Source organism: Meleagris gallopavo, chromosome 5 (genome assembly GCF_000146605.3).
Source record: "Meleagris gallopavo isolate NT-WF06-2002-E0010 breed Aviagen turkey brand Nicholas breeding stock chromosome 5, Turkey_5.1, whole genome shotgun sequence".
NCBI lineage: Eukaryota > Metazoa > Chordata > Aves > Galliformes > Phasianidae > Meleagris > Meleagris gallopavo.
This window is the reverse complement of record NC_015015.2, coordinates 21,582,395-21,601,534: the sequence shown is the minus strand read 5'-3', so window position 1 is coordinate 21,601,534 and position 19,140 is coordinate 21,582,395. Positions and strand designations below refer to the sequence as shown.

Below are 19,140 nucleotides of genomic sequence, written 5' to 3'. Positions count from 1 at the left end.
AAAACTCCTGATGCAGCTTCAGATGAGGACATTTTGGAGTGGTGGTCATTGATGAAGGGCTATAGTAACACTGCAACACCTCAAGTGGCACCTTGCTTTGGAAACAGATGTCTCCCTCTGACACTGGTCAGCCAAGCTACCTTGCAAAACAGCACCTCCTAACCTTTTTACAGTCCCTGTTGCAGAACAGAGTGTATCAGCTATAATTTCTCTTAAATAAATGTTATCATTGCTGGCTCTATTTCCCAGCAACTGTAAATTATTACAGTAACACACAGTTCTGTGCTTGAAGACCAATTGAGAGTATTTCCAATTTCTATCTCCATTTCATCAAGGAAAATAAGAGTGCCTGAAAAGGTTCATAGCCCATTTCCCACACAGATACTGCTTTAGCAAGCAGTGTTTGCTTCCTAAATTCTGGAATAGCCATGGCACTTCAAATCTGCATCTGATCTAATTCTAGAAGAATGTCTTCAAACAGGACAAGCGTTGCATACAGAGGCTCTGACTGACGCCACTGCCTTGCACAGACAGCCCCAGATCAGTTTGTGTACCCCCTTATTTAATGATTGCTGGGGGTTCATTTACTCATTCAAACCCCAGGAGGCTGTTACCCAAATGTAGAAGGAAAGAAAAGGGCAGAGCAATGGGGCTTTGAAGCTGCAGAGCTTTTCCTCAGTTGGGAGCCATGTTTAAGAGCTTAGGGCATATATTTGTAGAGCAAGTCTTGTTGTTCCCAGTGCTTCTAGTAAGGGGGAGAATGACCTTCAGGATTTCTTTTTACATTCCGCAGAGCAGGAAGACAGGCCCACTCCTCTTTCTGCCTGGGCTGGGAGCTCTCTTGATAACCTGAACAAACTGTTTGACCTCAAAGCCAAAATGAGATCTTCTTCAAGCAATAAATTAGCACGGGGAGCTGAAGCAACTTATCAGAAAGTAGCACATCACCATGGCCTCTACGTGGGAGACAATATTCTGATCTGCCAGGCAGGACCATCCCCTGTGGTGCCGGGGCAGCTGCTGTGTTTACAGAGCCATTGTGCCATAGGGGAGCCGGAGACACCCGATATTTAACTGTCAGCTAATGCTTCCTGCCTCCAGTCCCACAGCCACACAGGGCTCCCAGGGCCCGTTGGGATCAAGTCACCCAGAAGCTCAGGCAGTCAGTCCCAGGTCCTGGGACCCTCTGGGCAGCAGCACAGCAAAGCAGTTGCCATGGGGTGATATGGCTCTGCCCCGAAAAGATCAAGGCAGCACATAGCTGCTTGTCTCTGGCTGCAGGCAGGGGAGAGCCGGAGTTGCACGCTGTCAGGCAGAAGCAGGCAGACAGGGCTCTGCTCGTAGCGGGGTGTGCAGGCAGGGCAGGGTGACCCCACACGGTGCAACTTGGGCTTGCAAGGCTCGGGTGTGCAGCTCAGCAGTAACAGAGGCTCTGAGCTTCCCTGTGCTGTGCTGTAATGACTTCCTGATGCCCCTCCTGCCCTCCATCGCAGCTTAAAATACAATGATGTGCCTTAAGTGAATGAATGTAATAACAGCCTTCTCTCTTAGGGTATGTCAAGAGAGGCAGCCTTGGCTTCCAATGTCCACCATGAGTTGCCCACTCCACGCCAGGACTGGTGACTCCATCAGCAGGCCAGAGTGTCTCCTGGGTGACCCTTCAGAGTGCACACAGGGGCAATGTGGGTGCCAGCAGCTGGACAGGACAGAGGTGTGTGTGTGGGTGAAGGGAGTGATGTTGGCAGAGAGGTGATAATGATAGCAAAGCACAGAGGCAGCTAAGAAAACCTTCCTGTGAAGGGAAGCAGTGCTGGGACACCCTATGCTGCCTGTTTCAGTGAAATTTAATGGACATCCATCACCATTATCTTGTGCCTGAGCCATCGCCAGCCCAGAGATGCAGCTCGAGCAGGTTCTGTTTGAAGTGCAGTGTCTGCTCTTGGTTTCAGACCAGAACCAGTCTGACCAGCTGGAGCCCAGTTTCAGGTTACACCCTGCCTCATCCCTCTGAATTAGTGGGCAGTGATCTCACTCTCAGCACTTCCAAGGAAGGACTGCTCTCTCTGGTTAACCCTAGCTGCTGCATTCACCTGTTCGTGGTGTGCCTCCCTCCCCCAAAACCGCAAGACCTGGCTGCAGCAACACCTGCAGATGAAAGGGTGGGAGATAGCAGGCATGGGAACGGCACCTTCCCCTCCGCGGGTCATTGCTTCTCAGACACCACTCCCAAGTCAGATAAGACAAACAATTCCCTTTTATTGCAACTTGTATTATCAGAGAGGGTGCACAAAAAGTAAATCAAGATGGTAAGTTTATTGCATAGGCTGGAAGAAAAACAGAGCCATGGAAGAAATGATACAAGATAGACCATGAAAAGCCATGGAGGAATCAAACAAGTCCCCCTGCAACAGGGAGAGGCATGCAGCTGGATTGCCACCAGGCTGTGGGCAGCCATTTTCTCCCAGCCTTGAAAGGGTCCAAGAATTTAAACTAAAATCTGTACATAAATTTGTGCTTTCTTAAACACACACACGCACACACACACCCTGATTTTCTCTCTTTTCACAGCAGTTTTCCAGGAGCAGCAGGCACAGGGGGTTCAGGGACTCGTACCAATCCCACGCCAGACAGAGTGTACCAGGGTCTACAGAAACATCAGCTTCTGTTCACAGCAGAAACCCTCAGCATCCAGAGACACGAGGCTGATGCTGGAGATGCAGCCATGTGAAGCTGGTGGCACCCTGCTTCATCAGTCATGGGAAAAACACGGCACCTCGGTGCGGTGGAGCTGTTACACGTTGCCACAGGGCCAGGGATGAGCTCTGGGCCCCCCCGGCGTGGGTTCATCTTGCACCAAGAGGGACAGGTCAGCAGGAAGGACATCTGGGGACATTCGCTGGCCATGCTCCTGATGCCAGGGACTCAGGTGAGAGAGAGGCTGTGTGCTCAGTGGAGAGGGCATTAACACTGAAGCAGCAGCACAAGCTTCCTGGAAGAAGCATCAGCTACCAGCTCTGCTCACTGGCACAGCCAGAACCGCACAGATGGCATCAGTGCCTCCAGGAAACCCTCTGGTTCCTTCAAGCATCCCTTCACTGTGCTTCTCCCCAGCAACCTCTCCTTCCCTTCCTCCCTCAAGCATGTTTCCCACACTGCAAGCAGTGCTTTCCCCAAGGTTTCCTTGGGAGCAGAGATTTCCCACGGGCAGCACTAGCTGGCACCACAGCAGCAATGGGGAGCTGGATCCTTCTGCCCTCCCCTCAGCATCAGCAGAAAAAGTTAGGGCATTCCCTTTCATTTCATGTGAGAATAAATAGGTATTTCGTCATGCGTTCAGGGTCAGACTGAACACTGGAAAAGCAATCAGGGCAACTCACAAAGTGGAGGGCACATACTGTATATAGGTGGCTGCAACATGGCAGCCAGGCAGAAAAACTCTAGGTGTGCTTTTCTGTTAAAAAGCAAAGCCTAGTGATTAAAATAGATTATTTGTTTTTCCTTCTGTCTTGAGAACAGAAACTACTGGAGAGTGTCGCAGGGCTCTCAGAACAGGTCCAGCTGGTTATCAGAAGCACGCAGCCCGCACAGGGCTCACCACGACCAGGGAGGACAGCTGGAAGGCAAGGCAACTTGGCAAAGGTTTGGGAGAAAGGGTAGAAAATCTGAAGTCAAATGGCAGGAAGCAGTACTGCAAACAAAAAATTGCTGGCCATGGTGAGCTTGTACCATTCACCATTATGAATGCTACACAGATTCAATCTCAGGGTCCTTCAGTAAGCAGAGCTGAGCTGTGCTCCAGATTTGAGCAGGAAGAAAGATGTCATTCAAAGTTTCACTGGATTGTTTGAGGTTAGGTAGGGATAGACCTCAGAGAGCATCAGAATGCTCCCAGGTCCTGAGTCCAGAGCAGCCATTTAGCCACGACAATCACAACCGCATTACTGCCAAATCATGGCTAGATCTTGGCCTCAGGCTACCAATGTCTTCTAAGAAAGAGTCCTCCAGGCAGAGGCCCCCATCTAAAAGCAAAACTCCAGAAGTTCTTGGGAATGTCCCAGTGCGTGGCTGGGAGAGAGACAGGAGCAGGTCAGACTGGTTTGGTGGCACCGTTATAAAACAGATGCTCGGTGTCCTCTGTGGTGGACAGGGTAGAGTTGGTAGCAGTGGTTGGCTGGCGGCGGCGGCTGCTCTTCCTTCTGTTCTTCAGGAAGAAGTAGCCTATGATGGCCAGAACCACCATGATGCAGATCCCAAGGAGCACAGCAATCACCACTTCAAAGGCACCTGCAGGGGACACATGAATGTGAACAAGTTAGGAGGTCTGCTCCACAAGCTCTGCAGCAGCACATTAGGAACAAGCACAAAAGCTGCTGGAGAAGCTGTGCTGGCAAAGAGGAGAAGGGGTGGGCTGACAGCAGGGTGGGCATTGCAAAACTAAGTGAAAAAGACAACTACATGGAAAAGGGTCTGGCAAGAGTATTGCTGTTCTCCCAGATCACAGCTTCCATCATTTCTTGGATGCACCACGCCCTCTAAAGGCTATTTGGTGACTTTGGCAGAGTTGGCCATTTGGCACACCTTTAAATGTCAAACTCTTCTCCGGTGCTGGATTTTCTTCATATACCAATGTAGAGGCCACAAAGGAGGTCACAGGGAGCACTCCTGGCCAGGAGAATGCCATGGGAGTGAGCTGCGATGGTGAATGTGTTGAGTTTGTGGGGAAAGAACTTGTAGCAGTGTTGTGAGCATACAGCTCTGAGGGTTGATAGGGTAATCAGACTTCACCCCAATCTAGCATCCCAACATTATTCACATACTCACTTGGGCATTCTTTTTGCAGAATTTAGTGGTCCTTTTTGTAAATGTGGCCCTGAGGAGGAATTTTCTGTGACATTTTTTGATGTTGAACACTGCAGCATTCATGCAGGTTGATGGAAAAGAAATGAGGAGCCTCTGCAATGATCTACAGAGTCAGAGACAAAGCAGGAATTGGACCAAGGGGCATGGTCCACTGAAAAATCTCTCTAGTCCCTGCTAGAGTCCTACAAATACTGCATTGCTCCCTTAATCTCAGAAGGGGCACGGGGAATAGGTAAAAAGGTTAATATTTCCAAGGAAGCGCAAAATATTTTTCAGGCCAGTGGAAGCAACAAATAAGCTCTGTATGAGGAACTGTTACTCACTTAACATATCACTGTGAGGTTCAAATGTTTCCCATCTCCGACCAATGGCATCTCTTTCTGAATTGGGAGTAAGAAGAAGAGTTTTACGAAAAAGGAACAAGGGCTGAGAGGTTTCTGAGGAGCATATTTCCAGTACTGTGAAATGACTGGATCCATGCAGTGTCAGAATTCCTCCTATTTAGGCAGTTGGCCTCCACAGCAAAGCCTGCAGAGCACTACAGTGTGAAATTTTTCCCTCTTGATTGTTTAGAACTTCTCCCTAACATGGAGAATTTTCTTCATTTTTCTCCTCCCACTAGTGGAGAACTGGAGCCAAGCTAGAAAATTATATTCTTTGGAGAGGCCATACCATAACTCTAGCTAGTTTTGTCATGCTACTCTGTACCTTTCTGAATATTAGCATCCACTGAATTTTTCCAGCTCTGACAAATGACAGGCTGTACTGCAGACATGCTGTAGACATGCATTGTTCCCCATAAGCAGTCAATACATTGTAGAACATTGTGCATGGCCACGATTTGAGAACAGAGCTGCTTTGTCTAAAGGCTCCAAGTCACTGCCTCTTTGTCACCACAGAACTTAATCTGGAAGGATTTTCCAAGTCTGATCTGTATTCCAGCCCTCACTATTCCTGCTTACTTGTGACGCCTGAACATGATTTCATGCACTCTTCCTCTTCTTTAAAGTTGTTCATGTTGCCATCACAGCCCCCGTAGGTGAAGCGGTCGCATTTCTCAGAGAAGGGATTATAGTACCAGCGAGGGATGCTCTCTGTGCACTGTCCAGTGTCAGGCAAGTCCACACAGTGAGCTGGCAAAGCAAAGGAGAGATGCTCTAGCCCAAGCAGCGTCTTACCAGAGCGCCAACCTCTGCTCATGATAGAAGAGCACAAGCACTGTAGCAAAGGACAGCCACGGTGAGACCCATAGCACTTGGGTGTCCACCGCCCAACTGGCAGCTGCTCAAGTTGGCAAGGCCAAGGTGAGCTGCCACTACCCAACACCGGGCTGAAGGAAAAGGCAAGAGCTGGCCAAAGTGCTCCTGATAGTATGTACCTTGCTTACGTGTGACATTGATTTTCTGCAGTCTATTGAACTCACGAGCATCTGCAAAAGAAATATTTTATATTACTCTTAGACAGGGCATTCCTGCACATTTATTTGCTACAACAAGCCAGGGAAAAGGAGATACACCCTGAGCTTCTTAGGTAGTTCAAAGCTATGAGAGGAACATGGGAAAATACAGTGAAGTAACTAGAAATGATTCCCAACTTGAGTTCAACTTTCTTAGATTTTTTCACCAAGAAAAAAAGGGGAAGATGCTCTCACTTCAGGTTTCAAGAAGAATGAAAAGTACTAGCCTAGGAAATAAGTGAGGGCAAAATAAGAAGCCTGAGAAGGTAACAAAATACCCACAGATAGGGAGGAGATTATGTGAATTTTGTGAGGAGAATGAGAGAGGGAGATTACAGACTTCGGCAGCTCACCACTGTGCATTTACATTAGCATAATGTGAGATGTTAAAAGGATTTTGATGCTGAACCAGTTGGGAGAAATCATAGTTTAATTTCCCATCTCCATAAACTAGGAGAGAAAGTATGATCATCCAGAAATAAAACATTGGCAGGGGAGGGGAAGGCAGGCTCTGAAGTCTTACAGGCAGGGACAGGGAAGACAGTAGAAGGAAGTATCCCAGAGTGGAGATCAGCTGTAGCAGTCAGAGATATGGGAGATGGCAGAACCTGAAAATACGACAATAGTGCAATCTCACGCAGGGTCAGGAGAATACAGAGCAACAAAAAGCAGAGTCAAGCATTGAGCACTGCACTCATCCCTGTGCAGATATTAAGTTTTCTAAGCCAGAATGTGAAGAACTTACATTGTTCACAATACACCTCGTCTGATCCATCAGCACAGTCTGGAGTTTCATCACACTCCAGATAGGCATCAATGCAGCAGCCATCCTTGCATCTGAACGAGGAGGCCTGACAATTCCCATTGCATACTGTGTCAGAAACAGTTCAGATAGTTCATTAAAATTTGTTCATTTTCCCTGCCACACAGATGTGTTATGAAGGACTTAAAAAATGGTGAAAGGGCTGGCAAAGGTCTCTCTTCTGTGACACTCAACTCAAAAAAGAAGAAAATCGTTTCTTGCTTATAAACCAAGCAGTGTTCGGGGAACAGCCATGCTTCCTCTCAAAACAGAAGTCCACAGAAGCTGGAGGCAAGGCATGGTAATGCCCCAGTCACCATGGGGACACAGTAACAAAAGAACCAGATACAGCGAAAGTACTCAATACCCTCTTTGGCTCAGTGTTTACTGGGAAGGAGTGCCCACTGGACTCCCAGGTCCCTGGCTTAAGGGCAGAGTCTGGGCAGTGAAGCCGCAGAAGGGGAAGATCACTTAGAATTTTGTGAGCAATACCAAAAATGGGGGAAGCAGGGAACTCAGTGCCATGCAGCGAGGGCTGGGCAGGCAGGAGAAGGCTTCCAGCTCTGCTCATAAAGCGCAAAGGCAAATGCAAAGACAAAGCAGAGAGTTAAACATCCCACACCTGAAATAGAACAACTTCGCACAAGAACAGCATCTGGACACCAGGAAGTGATAAAGGAGTTGTGCAGAATAGCCCTGAAAGTCAAGGTGGACGTAGTAAATGTGAATCAGCAGAGAGCTCTTGTGGCAAGGATGTCCAACTGCACAGCAGGCTGGGAGAGCTGGCAGAGACAACTGGCCGTCCTCCTCTGCCCCTGAGGTGGTCCCAGCTGATCAGTGCTCTGCCCAAGTCTGAGCTCTCCAGTGCACAGCAGACACCAGCATGCTAGAGTGAAGCAGCAAAGATGCAGCAAGAGACTGGAGCACATGACCTAGTGTGAAGTTTTGGAAAAGACAGACTCTTTTTGGAGATTCACAGTAAAAGGGTGAGCAGCAACAGACACATGATCCAATAAGGGAAACTGATTCGAATAGAAGGAAAAACAAATATGAGGGCTGCCCAGAGAGAACATAAAATCTCCTTCCTCAGGGATACCCAAAAGTGGCTTGAACAGAGCCCTAAGCAACCTGACATAACTTAAAGCTGTCCCTGCTCTGAGTAGTGGGTTGCACCCCAGGCATAATTTCCAACCTGAATTATCCTATGACATGAAAGTGAAAGGCTTGGCAAAGAAATTAGTCCCTGGCACCTCACTTTCCACACTGAGTGCTAATCAAAAAGCTACAGGAATGGATATGAAACACTAAGCCTGAGCTTACAGCAGGATTACATAGAGGAGCAGGAGGCTTACCTGGCATTTGTCGCCCGCTGACAGAGCCTGAAGAGACAAGGGGAAAAATAAAGTTAATTTATTAAAGCACCACACTGCTTTGTCAGCTTAGAATCAGCTTTATATTGCATCATGTTTCACCTAAGAAATGTGTCTTTTCTGGAACAAAGCCCTGTAGTGGTGAGGAGTAGAAATACAGAATTTAGGTTAAGGATGCTGGATGAAAATTTGTGAGGGTCTGTGCAGCCAGGGACATACCAGGGACACCTGGCACTGAAGACATTGTGCAAGAATGAGCCAGTTCTTGCTGATGCCCATCCCGGTTGGTTACACCAGCATGTGGCCAGTGGTGAAGACTGATGCTAAAGGAAGCTGATCTGGAATCAACTAGGGGAACAGAGATCCAGGAGCTGGGCACTGTGGGACCCTCATCAGCCTCATCTCAACTCTCCAGACTATACCTGCCAACCACAAAGATGCAGTACTTGCCCACAGGGACATCCGGATCCTATGAAAAAGAAGGGGCTGATTTTTGAAGCAGACTCACCTTTAACATTCCTGCAGGCAAGTTTACACTCCTCCTCCCGTAAGTAGTTATTCTTGTTAGGTTTGCAGCCACCAAAAATGAACTCCTGACACTGCTGAAGAGTTGGGTCATAAAACCAACGTGGAAAAGAGCCCCGACACCAACCAACCTTCTTTGGAGTCAAGCAATGCTCTACCAAGAAAGTTAAAATAAGAGGGTCTGGTTAGCATGTTTCACCTTCACATACAGAAAATAAAATCTTCCAAAGGAAAGTTTGTCAACAGTGTGGATGTTTGTCTGAAAAAAAAAAATACAAATTTTTTGTAATTTTTTTTTGCAGTGGCATGGGGAAGGCAAATAGGGAATCACATAATGCGTTTTCTTACATGAGAGGACAGAGTACAAAATCAAATTAGAAGATGCCATATTCATAAAAGCAAACAGCGAAGAGTTCAGCTGTGAAACTCCTAGCTTCAGGATGCTGCTGCTATGTGAAGATTCATCCATGGATATTTAATACAAAGACACCCTATTTGCTTAAAAAGGCTGCAAATTCCTTGGTGGCTAGCCAAGTACAGCAAGGATTTACTGACAGCATGTCATGTTCTTGCTATTATTTAGTGTCAAACTCTGGACACTGTTGGATGCAGTGCATTAAATTTCTGACAGAGTGATTTGATATGGACGTTCTTTTAGTTTTATGGTACTTGAGGCACAAGAAGAAATTCTCTGCTTGACAGCTAGGCTAGCATTTGTCCAAGAATTCATTGCCCCAGTGCACTTATAATGCTGAGTACTTTGATCATTAAACAAGGCCATTATAGTAAAACATATAGATAACACTGGGGCCATTCTGAACATCACATAGATGGCTTCACCTGTCCTGTGGCTTAAGGGAATTAGGCCCTTCACAATAAAACCATGGAGTCAACAAATCCTTTTGGGTTCTTCTCTTTTGCTCTCAGATGTACCCCCATGATCCAGCTACTCTGGGATTATCCAGTAGAGGAGGCAATGGCATGCAGAGAAGTTCAGATTATTGCAGGCCACCTCTTCTACATGAGGATGAGAAAACCCTAAAATAGACAGCTACAAATGCAGAGACCTTTCACTGTTTGTCAGGTGCAGGCTTTTATTGTGAGAAGTTGACATGCAAGCCCACTCTGCTGCCTGTGCTCTTTTTCCATCTGCCCCCTTAGAAAAGGGCTGGCAAAGCTCCCCAGCTTGGGCACACTAACTAGATGTCTGTGGGCTCACCTTCAGTCTGTTCAGAATTCAGCACTATGATGGTGATGTTAGTGAAGTCTTGCTGCTGGGCAGTGTCAGTGACAGTAAGCTGGAAGACGTAAGTGCCCACCTGTAGGTTGGAGATTTCTGCCTGGTCTTTTTCAAGCTTCTGAGAATGCAAAATAAAAGAAGAAAAGGCATACGTAATGAGAGGATGAATGAAGCCCATATTTCTGCTGTATAAGGAAAAAACAAGTTTGGCTGGAAATCCCCAAGCAGAATTCTGGCTTTAAAAATGCCTCAGTGCTTTGGCTTAAGGTTTTGGTTTTTGAGTTGTTTTTTTGTTTGTTTGTTTTGTTTTTTTTTCCATAAAAGTCGCTTTGGCTGGGCTAGGGGAAAGGAAGAAGGAGAGCAGCATCTCCAGATTTCCACAGTCTCCTACAGCTAGATATTGCTACTCTTCAAAGTCAGCCATCGGCTGGTAAACTAACTCTCCCAGAAGGTGCCACAAGAGCTCCATACAAGCTTCAAGGTTTTCTAGAGTATTTTGCAGAAGTTTTACAGCAATTGTTTGTTCTTCTAAAGCCACAAGTCCCATTGAACATCTACAAAGTAGTGTTCATGCCCCAGAGATGCTGGAGCTAGTCAGGAGCCTTGCTTCTGCTCCAGCTCAGCTAAATTTGGAGATTCCAAGAGAGAGCATACTGCAGGCAACACAGACCAAATTGCTTCCTTTGTGCAACTCCTTACCTTTATCTCCACAGAGGGGTCACCGAGGACCTGTTTCCATTCATACGTGACAATCCCATGGTCATCTGTGCTGTCTGTGCCTCTCAGCATCACTGGCTCTCCTGGCTGCACCCGCATGTCCATGCCAGCGCGGGCTACTGGAGGACGGTCATCTGTGGAGGAAGAGCAGAGCAAAGGACTGATAGGAGGCAGCGCTCCAGTCCTTATCCACGTTATGAAAAAAGGGGACTCTTCCAGGCTAAATCAATATGGATGCCATTCACTAAAAGGAGTACACTTTGATACAGCTGTGCTTCTTGCAGCCTGTGCAAGCAACAGGTGATCAGTACCGTTACTGTGGCCCTCAACCGTTTAGTAACTCCACAACTCACTCTGGCAGTGCCTTTTGAGCCACATCTGCCCACAGGAATCCCAGGAGGAGGCTTTCCCTATGGCTACTGTCTCAATGCTTTCAGCAGTGGGACCACAACCTCGCAAACAGCACAATCTCCACCCCACCATTTATGGAGATGACCTGATGTGGGTGGTGAAGAATGTGGAATGGACTCTCATCATTCCTACTGCTGGCTCTGTGCACTGCATTGTGCGCTTAACTGGAGCTGTGCAAGGGAGGGGTCTGAACGGACCGCACCTCATCTTCCGCCCCACTCTCTGACACAGGTCCCTTAGAAAAAGCACACAAATGCCATTCATGCCATTGTTACTTTTTGTCCCATTCCACAGATTAGCTTACCAGCCGCCCCCACAGTCCATTAAATTCTTCTACGAACAGTGAGTGTAAGAGATGAAAACTGATCTCTGCCAGTGCCAGCAAGATCAGACTGCACAGTGACACACAATGAGCCTGACTCATTGTTCCTTTTGGTCTGAACGCCTTCTGCTTGGCTCAGACCATAAAACCCCACCTGGTAGTTCCCATACCAGGACTCAATGGTTAGGTTTAACCCGAGCCTTTTGGAAAGGCATCCATTTTCATTTTCAATCTAGATGTGTCACTGCCATTTTTATACAACTGGAACTGGAGGATTACTGCCCAAAGCCTTTGGTTGGAAAACTATTCCCTCAGTTAATTACTGTCACTGTTTCAGACCTGGTCTTAATTTTCTGCTATATTTCTAGATTCATGTCCCACCTGTTGCCCCTTGCTAGAGCCTACTGAAGGGACCTGTTGTATAAAGCATATAGGCAAACAAAACTGACATTAAAAACAAGCCATTTGTTAGTTCTTTCACCTATTAATTAAGCAGGATAGGTTTTGCAATGTGTACTCCAGATGAGAGTGACCACATATCCATCCAGAATTTTCTATTTTCCAGTATCTTTTGATACTTTATAAAGATACCAAGCAAAATCAATCATCCCTTTGAGGACTGTTCCTGACTGCAGACCTGCAGCTCTCCTCCCTCATTGTCAGGCTGCCTTTTGCTATGTGAGAACTTAATCACCCTGTGCAACTGCAGGGCTTCTGATTAACTTTATTACACCAGCTGCTCTCTACTGTCTGTCACCAGCATTATCTTTTAGTCCTCCTCATGTAGCACCACAGGATAAGGCTTTCAGCAGCAGCCACCAAAACAGGCAGAGGCCAGAAAAATAACATTTTCATCACAAGCAGAGGTGCCCACTCCAGTATCCTTTGGCCTCTGGGTGAGGCGTTGCTCCCTGCTGCCTCCTCCCAAAGGGCTGCCTGCTAAAGTGATAGAAACTGGCCTCAGTGAGGCACAAGGACGGCTGTAAGACACCAAACTGTGTTGGGCCAGCCTGGCCCTTTTGGCTTTGAGCAGGGCTGGCAGAACAAATAAATGGAGTTTTGTTTTATTTTCAAGAGATCTTGCCAAGGGTCATAGGAGCATTTGTAGCCAAAGGAACGACTGCAGCTGCAGTGCTCTCCAAACAAACTAGGAAATAACAGCCCCACAGCTATGTGATACACAGTACCATGAGCTCTGGAAATGGACGCTCCTGCTGTTCTGCTGGGCCAACAGATGCCAAAGGCCCAACAGAGAAATGCAATCCGTTCCCTGCTGCCTTCCTGCCAGGCTGAGCCCATCAGGTGGGGGCAGCCACAGGGGAAAGACCAGTTCTGCAGAGCCACAGGTAGGTCATTAACTTACAGCAACTCCAGATCATGCTTTTCCTTAACATTTTTAAGCACACACACTTTTAAAAAACAAAACAAACAAACAAAAAAAAAAGGAAAAAGAAAAGGAAAACACCAGGAAAACAAACAAAATGCTTTACTGCAGGTTGGTTCAGTTGCTTTGAGTTATGGAGTGCACAGTGAAGTAAAAGGTTGGTTCTGATTATGGGGTCAGCTACCTCTCCAGATCCCATCTTTGGTGAGCAACATTCCCCAAGCGTGCTCATCCCCAGAAAGCCAGAGGGTTTGCTTGTGTGCAGGGACTGCCAAGGAGGACGTTTCCCTAGAAATGAAGGACTTCATTTTCAGAGGGCTCTACTTTCTCTCCTTTGAACGTGAGAAAGTTCACCAACATTGGCGTGTTTTCATCCCTGACTGTATAAAGCCTTTGGTGGGCGTTCTCCACCTGAGTTTTATAGACAAGTGCTCAATGAGCTGGGGTCAATACCAACAAACTGCTCTGGGAAGGGAGGTTCTCCATTCAGCTCCTTTTGCTCGGAAAGGATGTCTGAAAAATGAAAGCTGCCTTTGTTCTAATGCTCTTTGGACTCTGGAAAGTTTCTGTAGAAGTCTGTAATTAATGGGGATATTACAGCTTTATGATGCTGTTGCATGTCATGCTCTTTTCTGTGGGCATCAGCTGCTGGAGTCATGTCATCGAGTGACAAATTCAGCTTCCAATCAAAATACATAGGAAAAGGATTTATCTTTTTTTTTACTGATCTTGCAGAAAAACTTGACAGAGTAAATCCAAAATGCTCACAACTAAAATCTTCCACATTTGAGTGGCTCATAGGGTATTCAGGCCACAGTTTCTGTTTTTTGCTTTTTAAAAAATTTTCATGTCACTTCAAGGCTTATGCAGTGAATGGTTTATTTGGCTTCAGCTCTACCTTACAGTGAGTAAACCTGCACCAAAGTTGATGGGAAACAGAAATTTAAAGGACACTGAAATCTTATGAGAGCTGTAAAAGCAAGCACAAGGGTGGGAGGGGACCCCAGCAGGGGCCTCGCTGTCAGAAAAGGAACACGCTGGTAAAATCCAGCAGAAGGCAAAGCTGCCAGTGTGAGGATTTCTATTTTGGTGCTCAATTCCAACTACCGCCCTTGAGACATAAATTCACAGAAAACCAGATTTTCTCCATTCCAGCACTCACAGAGATGACACCACACCACGGGTACTTGAGACTGTAAAGTGATACCTCAATACAGCAGAATGTGCTGAGATTGCCTCTGCTTGTTTATCGTCACTCTCAGAGGCCACACCGTGCCCCAGCATGGCTCGCTGTGGCCCCCACAAACCAAAAGGCCAGACACCCGCACTAGGAAGATTTTCCACAACTCACGCAGCTCTCAACACTCGCTGACACGAAGCTTTGCAGGAGGAGAACCCAGCAGCTCAGCTGAGCCCCTCAGCAGGCCCTCAGGCAGGAGCACAGCTGGGGCAGCAAAACCCTCCCTGCTGCCCACGCGTCTCCCACCCAGATCGGGCATTTGGAGCGTGTCACCCAGCGTTTCACAACCCCCACAAAGAGTTCAGTTCAAGAAACGGACAAAGGTTCAGGGAGGTTATTTTCCAGCCTCACACCCAGAACTGGTTTGCCCAGACCAGAATAAGCTCACGGTGGTTACCTCAACACCGGCCTCCATGATTACCAGCAAAGTGCAGGTGAGCCTGCCCCTCCCCAGTGAGCCAGGCAGAAAACTCGCAGCAAAGTTCAGACTGGGGAGTGAGCTTCTTAGTTATGGCAGCAAGAGCATTTGCTGTTGCCAATACTTGGAGGTTTTTTTCTGAAGCTGTAACACCTCAGCAGGACAGCAGTGACACACACCAAGGCTGCCCCGACCCTGTGCCGTTTCCATATGCAATGCTTCCTCCATATTCCTCTCCTAGCTTTTAGCTCCTTCCATCAAGAAACACTCCACAATTAAATTTGTCTTTCAGCAGTCCCCAGCTGTGCTTTCTTTCAAGTGTTATCTATCTCCACTTGAAAAGTCATAAGCCTCTGAATCCGACAGGTCTATTGTAGCAGTACTGTGAGTCCTGCAACATGTGGCCGTTCTCTTTAATATCACCCACTGGGGCGCTAAGCCACATAAACACATATTTCACTATTGGCTAGAAAAGCATGCTTTTGATCCTCATTTTTGCAGAGCCCATCTGGAGATTGCCACTGAACACACCCTCGGGGCTCTGAGGACACTTGACAGCATATAAAGGAGGGCATCATACAGTTCCCCACCACTCTTCCGCGCCCAGCCCTGGGGACAATGACAGCCCAGGTCCAGAGCAGCCACAGAGCTTTGCAAATTTAGAGAGAAGCAGCACAACAGTGAGCAGACATCTCTGTCTGCAGCACAAAATTAGGTCCAAGAGGAAAGCATAGGGGGAAAGTCCAGTGTGCTGAAAACATCTTCTTTACCCCCAGTTTCACCCTGCCTCTTCAAGTATCCACAACAGGTCCGGAAGCAAAACCCACATCCAACTTCCTTTTTGCTGCCAGGTGGGCACACAGAGCACTTCTGCCATGTTCTCCATTTCCACTGTGGTCCTTCGCTCCACCATTGCTACCTCACACCCAACCATGGGAGCTGGCCATGCACATCTGTGGGCAGCCTGGGGAGGGGGCTGCAGCCTGCTGGTCTGCAGAGGTGAAGGGATCTCATTGCTCAACAGCACATCATATTTTCAATCTAACCTTGTGAAACCAGGATGCACTGAGGATGATGCATTACCTTTTCCTCCTACAGAAAAACATGTGGGAGTTCAGGCAGCTGCCAGCATGCCACCTGTGCTCCTAGAGATGTGGCTTTCAGTGCATCACTAGCTGCAGCCCTGTGGAAAGGCTTTTGAGCATGGACCAAAGGCATGGGAATGACTGCTACAACAAGAAGCTGAGATTCACCAGAAAGCCCTAAAATGCAGTGGGAAGCAACTAGGGGAAAGAGAAGACAGGAGAGCCACTTCTGCTCTGCCAAAAGTTGTTGGCCTTGCGGGCTGGCACATCCAGCAGAAGATCCAAGACTATGCAGCTCACATGATCAAGTGTCATGCACTCAGCTGCTCCCCTGGGCACCTGCACTGTGCCCCAGGGGTGGGCTGGGGGGCTGAGGAAAGTCTCCTGGAAGCTCTGCCCATTCCACCACAGGCAAAGTTAAAGCTGCCAAAGACCAAGTCGCACCAGAGGCTTGTTAGGCTTCCTCCAGAACAAGGGAGGAAGGAAGCAACAGGAGGAATTGGTTTTAGCGTTTCTGAACACAGCATTTTAAGGAGATCACAGAGCATGTGGCTGGTGGCCAGGTACAGATTAGCTTGTTTTTCACCTGGATTTCTAGGCCAGGTGCAAACTTTCTGAGCAGGTAAGCAGAGGCTGAGAGAGATAAACAGACCCAGAGTGGAACTGATACAATCAAAACACAGCCAGCAAAACCAAGCAGCCTCAACAAGCCCCATAGAGGGGCCTCACAAGACTGGGGCTGTGGAAAAGGAAAGGTATGCAGGTTGTGCCGTGTCTCCAGCCCCCAAGCAATTAGGAGCTTAATGCAGCTTTTTAAATACAGGGATTTCAATTTTAGAGGATTTCACTTTCCAGCCTTACAGGGCTGGGGAGGAGGAACAAGGAGGGAGAAAGAAGAAAAACAATATATTTTTCTCTGCCTTGTCAAGGATCAAAAATACAGCCTGCATTTGGTAAACACACGCTCCACCCGTTTCAAATAGGTTACAGAATGGCTCCTGCTCTATTTACTAATAAGTAAACTGTGGAAGAGATCATGAATTGATGAAATGCAGCAGCGCAAATAATAACTGGTAGAAATGAGGCCCCAAGCCCTCAGTGCTTGCCTATCCCCAGCTTGCGCTTATCCTTTATGTACTCCTTACCACTAGATCCATGTTTCTGCATTGCCTGGTGGTAGGTATCGTAGACGTCCCTCTTCAAGAAGTTGAGAAAGCCGACCTTCCTGGCGAACCTGCAGACGAATGTCTGCTCGTAGAGGCAGTTGAGGAGAAAGCAGCCCTGGATGTGGTCTTCTCCTAAGGCCGGGTCCTGCTCCACAAGGGCCAGGTTACAAGCAGGGTCCTTACAGCAAGCCCTCATGCAGTCCCTGCTCCGATGGACCATGGGGGATGATAAGAAGGTGGCTCCATTCTGAACGGAGGCATCTGTGTCCAGCACCAAACCCGGTATCCCTGCTGTAAAGTCCTCCAGGCACGTTTCTCCAAAGGGCTTTGTCTCCTGCTCTTCACTGAAGACCACCCCTGCTACCAGCACCAGGCAGACCCAGAGTCTGGTCTGTGGACCTGGTCTTCCTCTGTCCATCTCGGCAACCCGATCCTCCCCACCTTCTGACCCTAGTTCTTTCCTAAAGGGAGAGAAAAAACAGATCAAGCTAAGAGGGATGGTATCCAGGTACCTGCCAACGTGGGGTAAGCGGGGACCTGGAGCATGTCCAAGGCCCCATTTGGCCCAGGTGGCCAATGTGTCCCCCCACCCTGCAAACTCCACCCCCAAACCCACATTCTCAGCCCCCACCTGTGTGGCCTTAGATGGGACCGATGCCAGGAGTGGGGCGTCCCCCTGGTCCCCTACACCTTCACCCCTCAGGTGTGCCCTTGGCAGCGTCCAGTGCAGACAAAGGCACAGAAGGGGCAGGAAGTGAAAACCAACTCCCAGAGAGAGGGGAAAAAAAAATCAAGTCACTCCCCTCCACGCTCGTTGCGTAAGAGGAAGGGGAGGAGAGCGGGCTGATACCCATCTCCAGCTCAGCTGGCAAGGGAGTGAAGGCTCACAGGGAGCACCAGTGCAACCCTGTGTGTTTGAGAACCGTACGCTCACTTGCACAGGTGCAAGGCCACCCAGCACCTTGCCATGCTTCAGCCAGCCAAAAGCCCAGACCTGCTGTGCAGAAAGCCCATGTCCTCTGTTGGTAGCTCTCACAGCCCAGCATCACTGGGGGAAGGCACGGAGCCCAAGTTTTGCTGACCCAAATGAGTCAATCCCCAGCTTGGTCTCACAGCCTGCACTCGTTGCCAGAGGTTTCCTGCTCAAAATCATTAGTTTCAATCTTTGGGGGCACAGTACTCCTCTTGTATAGTTCAGTCACAGACAGGAATGCAAAGGCTGCTTGCCCTAACTCGGTCACATTCCCTACCTTCCTGCTTCTGTAGAGTGAAGATCAAATTCCTTATTCCTCAGCTACATTGGTGCCACCCCCTTCCTCTGCAAACAGTCCCAAAGCTCCTGGGTAAACTCTTCTTATCTGTCACTGGGCTTAGCTGTGCAGGGAGTGCTTGTAATTTGCCAGGACATTATTTTTAATGAAATATTGCATCACTTCAAAGGCAGCAGCAAATGCAAGACGGTATAGATGGCAAACATTGGAACAGAGATGGTGAGCTATGGCTGTGCCTTGAGCAGCATCTGGCTTTGAGTTTTGGGGAACTTGCTCACATCTAGAGTCTTCAGTTCCTGCTGCCTGCTTCTGCCTGCAGCCCCTGTGATGCTGGGGAAATTAAACAACGCCAGGATTGTGTCCTTTTGTTCTGCACCGCCTGAGGCACTCAGCCCCCCTCCCTTTTTTCAGCGTGTATGGAATGAGTAAGCCCCTTCATAAAGTGATTCAGCCTAAACTGATCTAGCCTGAAGGGGAGTGGGGTTTAATCTCCTTTGCTCCCATTAGAAGGCTGTACCAGTCTCCCATTGCAGGCTTTTCGGTGCTCACCCTAAAGGTTTTCAATGTTACTTTACGTTCTTTTTTTTTTTTTGCATTGCTGTCCTTTAATTTCAAAAGCTTATTTCTTATTTTCTTCACTAAAATCATATCCTAACTCAGCCTTCATTATGCTAGTGCAAATTTGCCACAAGCTTTTAATCGCTTCTTTGATGGCATAGCCTCCATTTCACCTCAGTTATCTGTTGGATTTTTGTTGTTGTTGTTGTTGTTGTTGTTTTTTTTCTGTGCATTTTCCAAACGCAGGGCCTTGTTGTTGTAAAGTTATTAGGTCTGTTGCAAAATTACATATCATAAGCTAAAGAATGGATCACC

At 47.8% G+C, this 19,140-nt stretch overlaps 1 protein-coding gene across 3 annotated transcripts; it reads right to left on the bottom strand.

Moving 5' to 3' along the window:
- Nucleotides 1-2,231: 2,231 nt before the first annotated feature.
- SPINT1 (serine peptidase inhibitor, Kunitz type 1) lies at nt 2,232-17,789 on the bottom strand. 3 transcript variants are annotated; one of them, XM_010711329.3, is made up of 11 exons: nt 17,628-17,789; nt 16,976-17,457; nt 10,953-11,104; nt 10,233-10,371; nt 8,997-9,167; nt 8,471-8,497; nt 7,062-7,187; nt 6,239-6,289; nt 5,823-5,993; nt 5,184-5,240; nt 2,232-4,284 (listed from the first exon to the last, which is right to left on the bottom strand). In XM_010711329.3, the coding sequence occupies exons 2-11, from the start codon at nt 17,412-17,414 to the stop codon at nt 4,088-4,090; spliced, it is 1,530 nt and encodes a 509-aa protein (XP_010709631.1). In that variant the 5' UTR covers nt 17,415-17,457; nt 17,628-17,789; the 3' UTR covers nt 2,232-4,087. The 3 variants fall into 3 exon arrangements, with proteins under 3 accessions (XP_010709631.1, XP_010709632.1, XP_010709633.1); XM_010711330.3 differs by lacking the exon at nt 7,062-7,187; XM_010711331.3 differs by lacking the exons at nt 5,184-5,240; nt 5,823-5,993.
- Nucleotides 17,790-19,140: the final 1,351 nt, after the last annotated feature.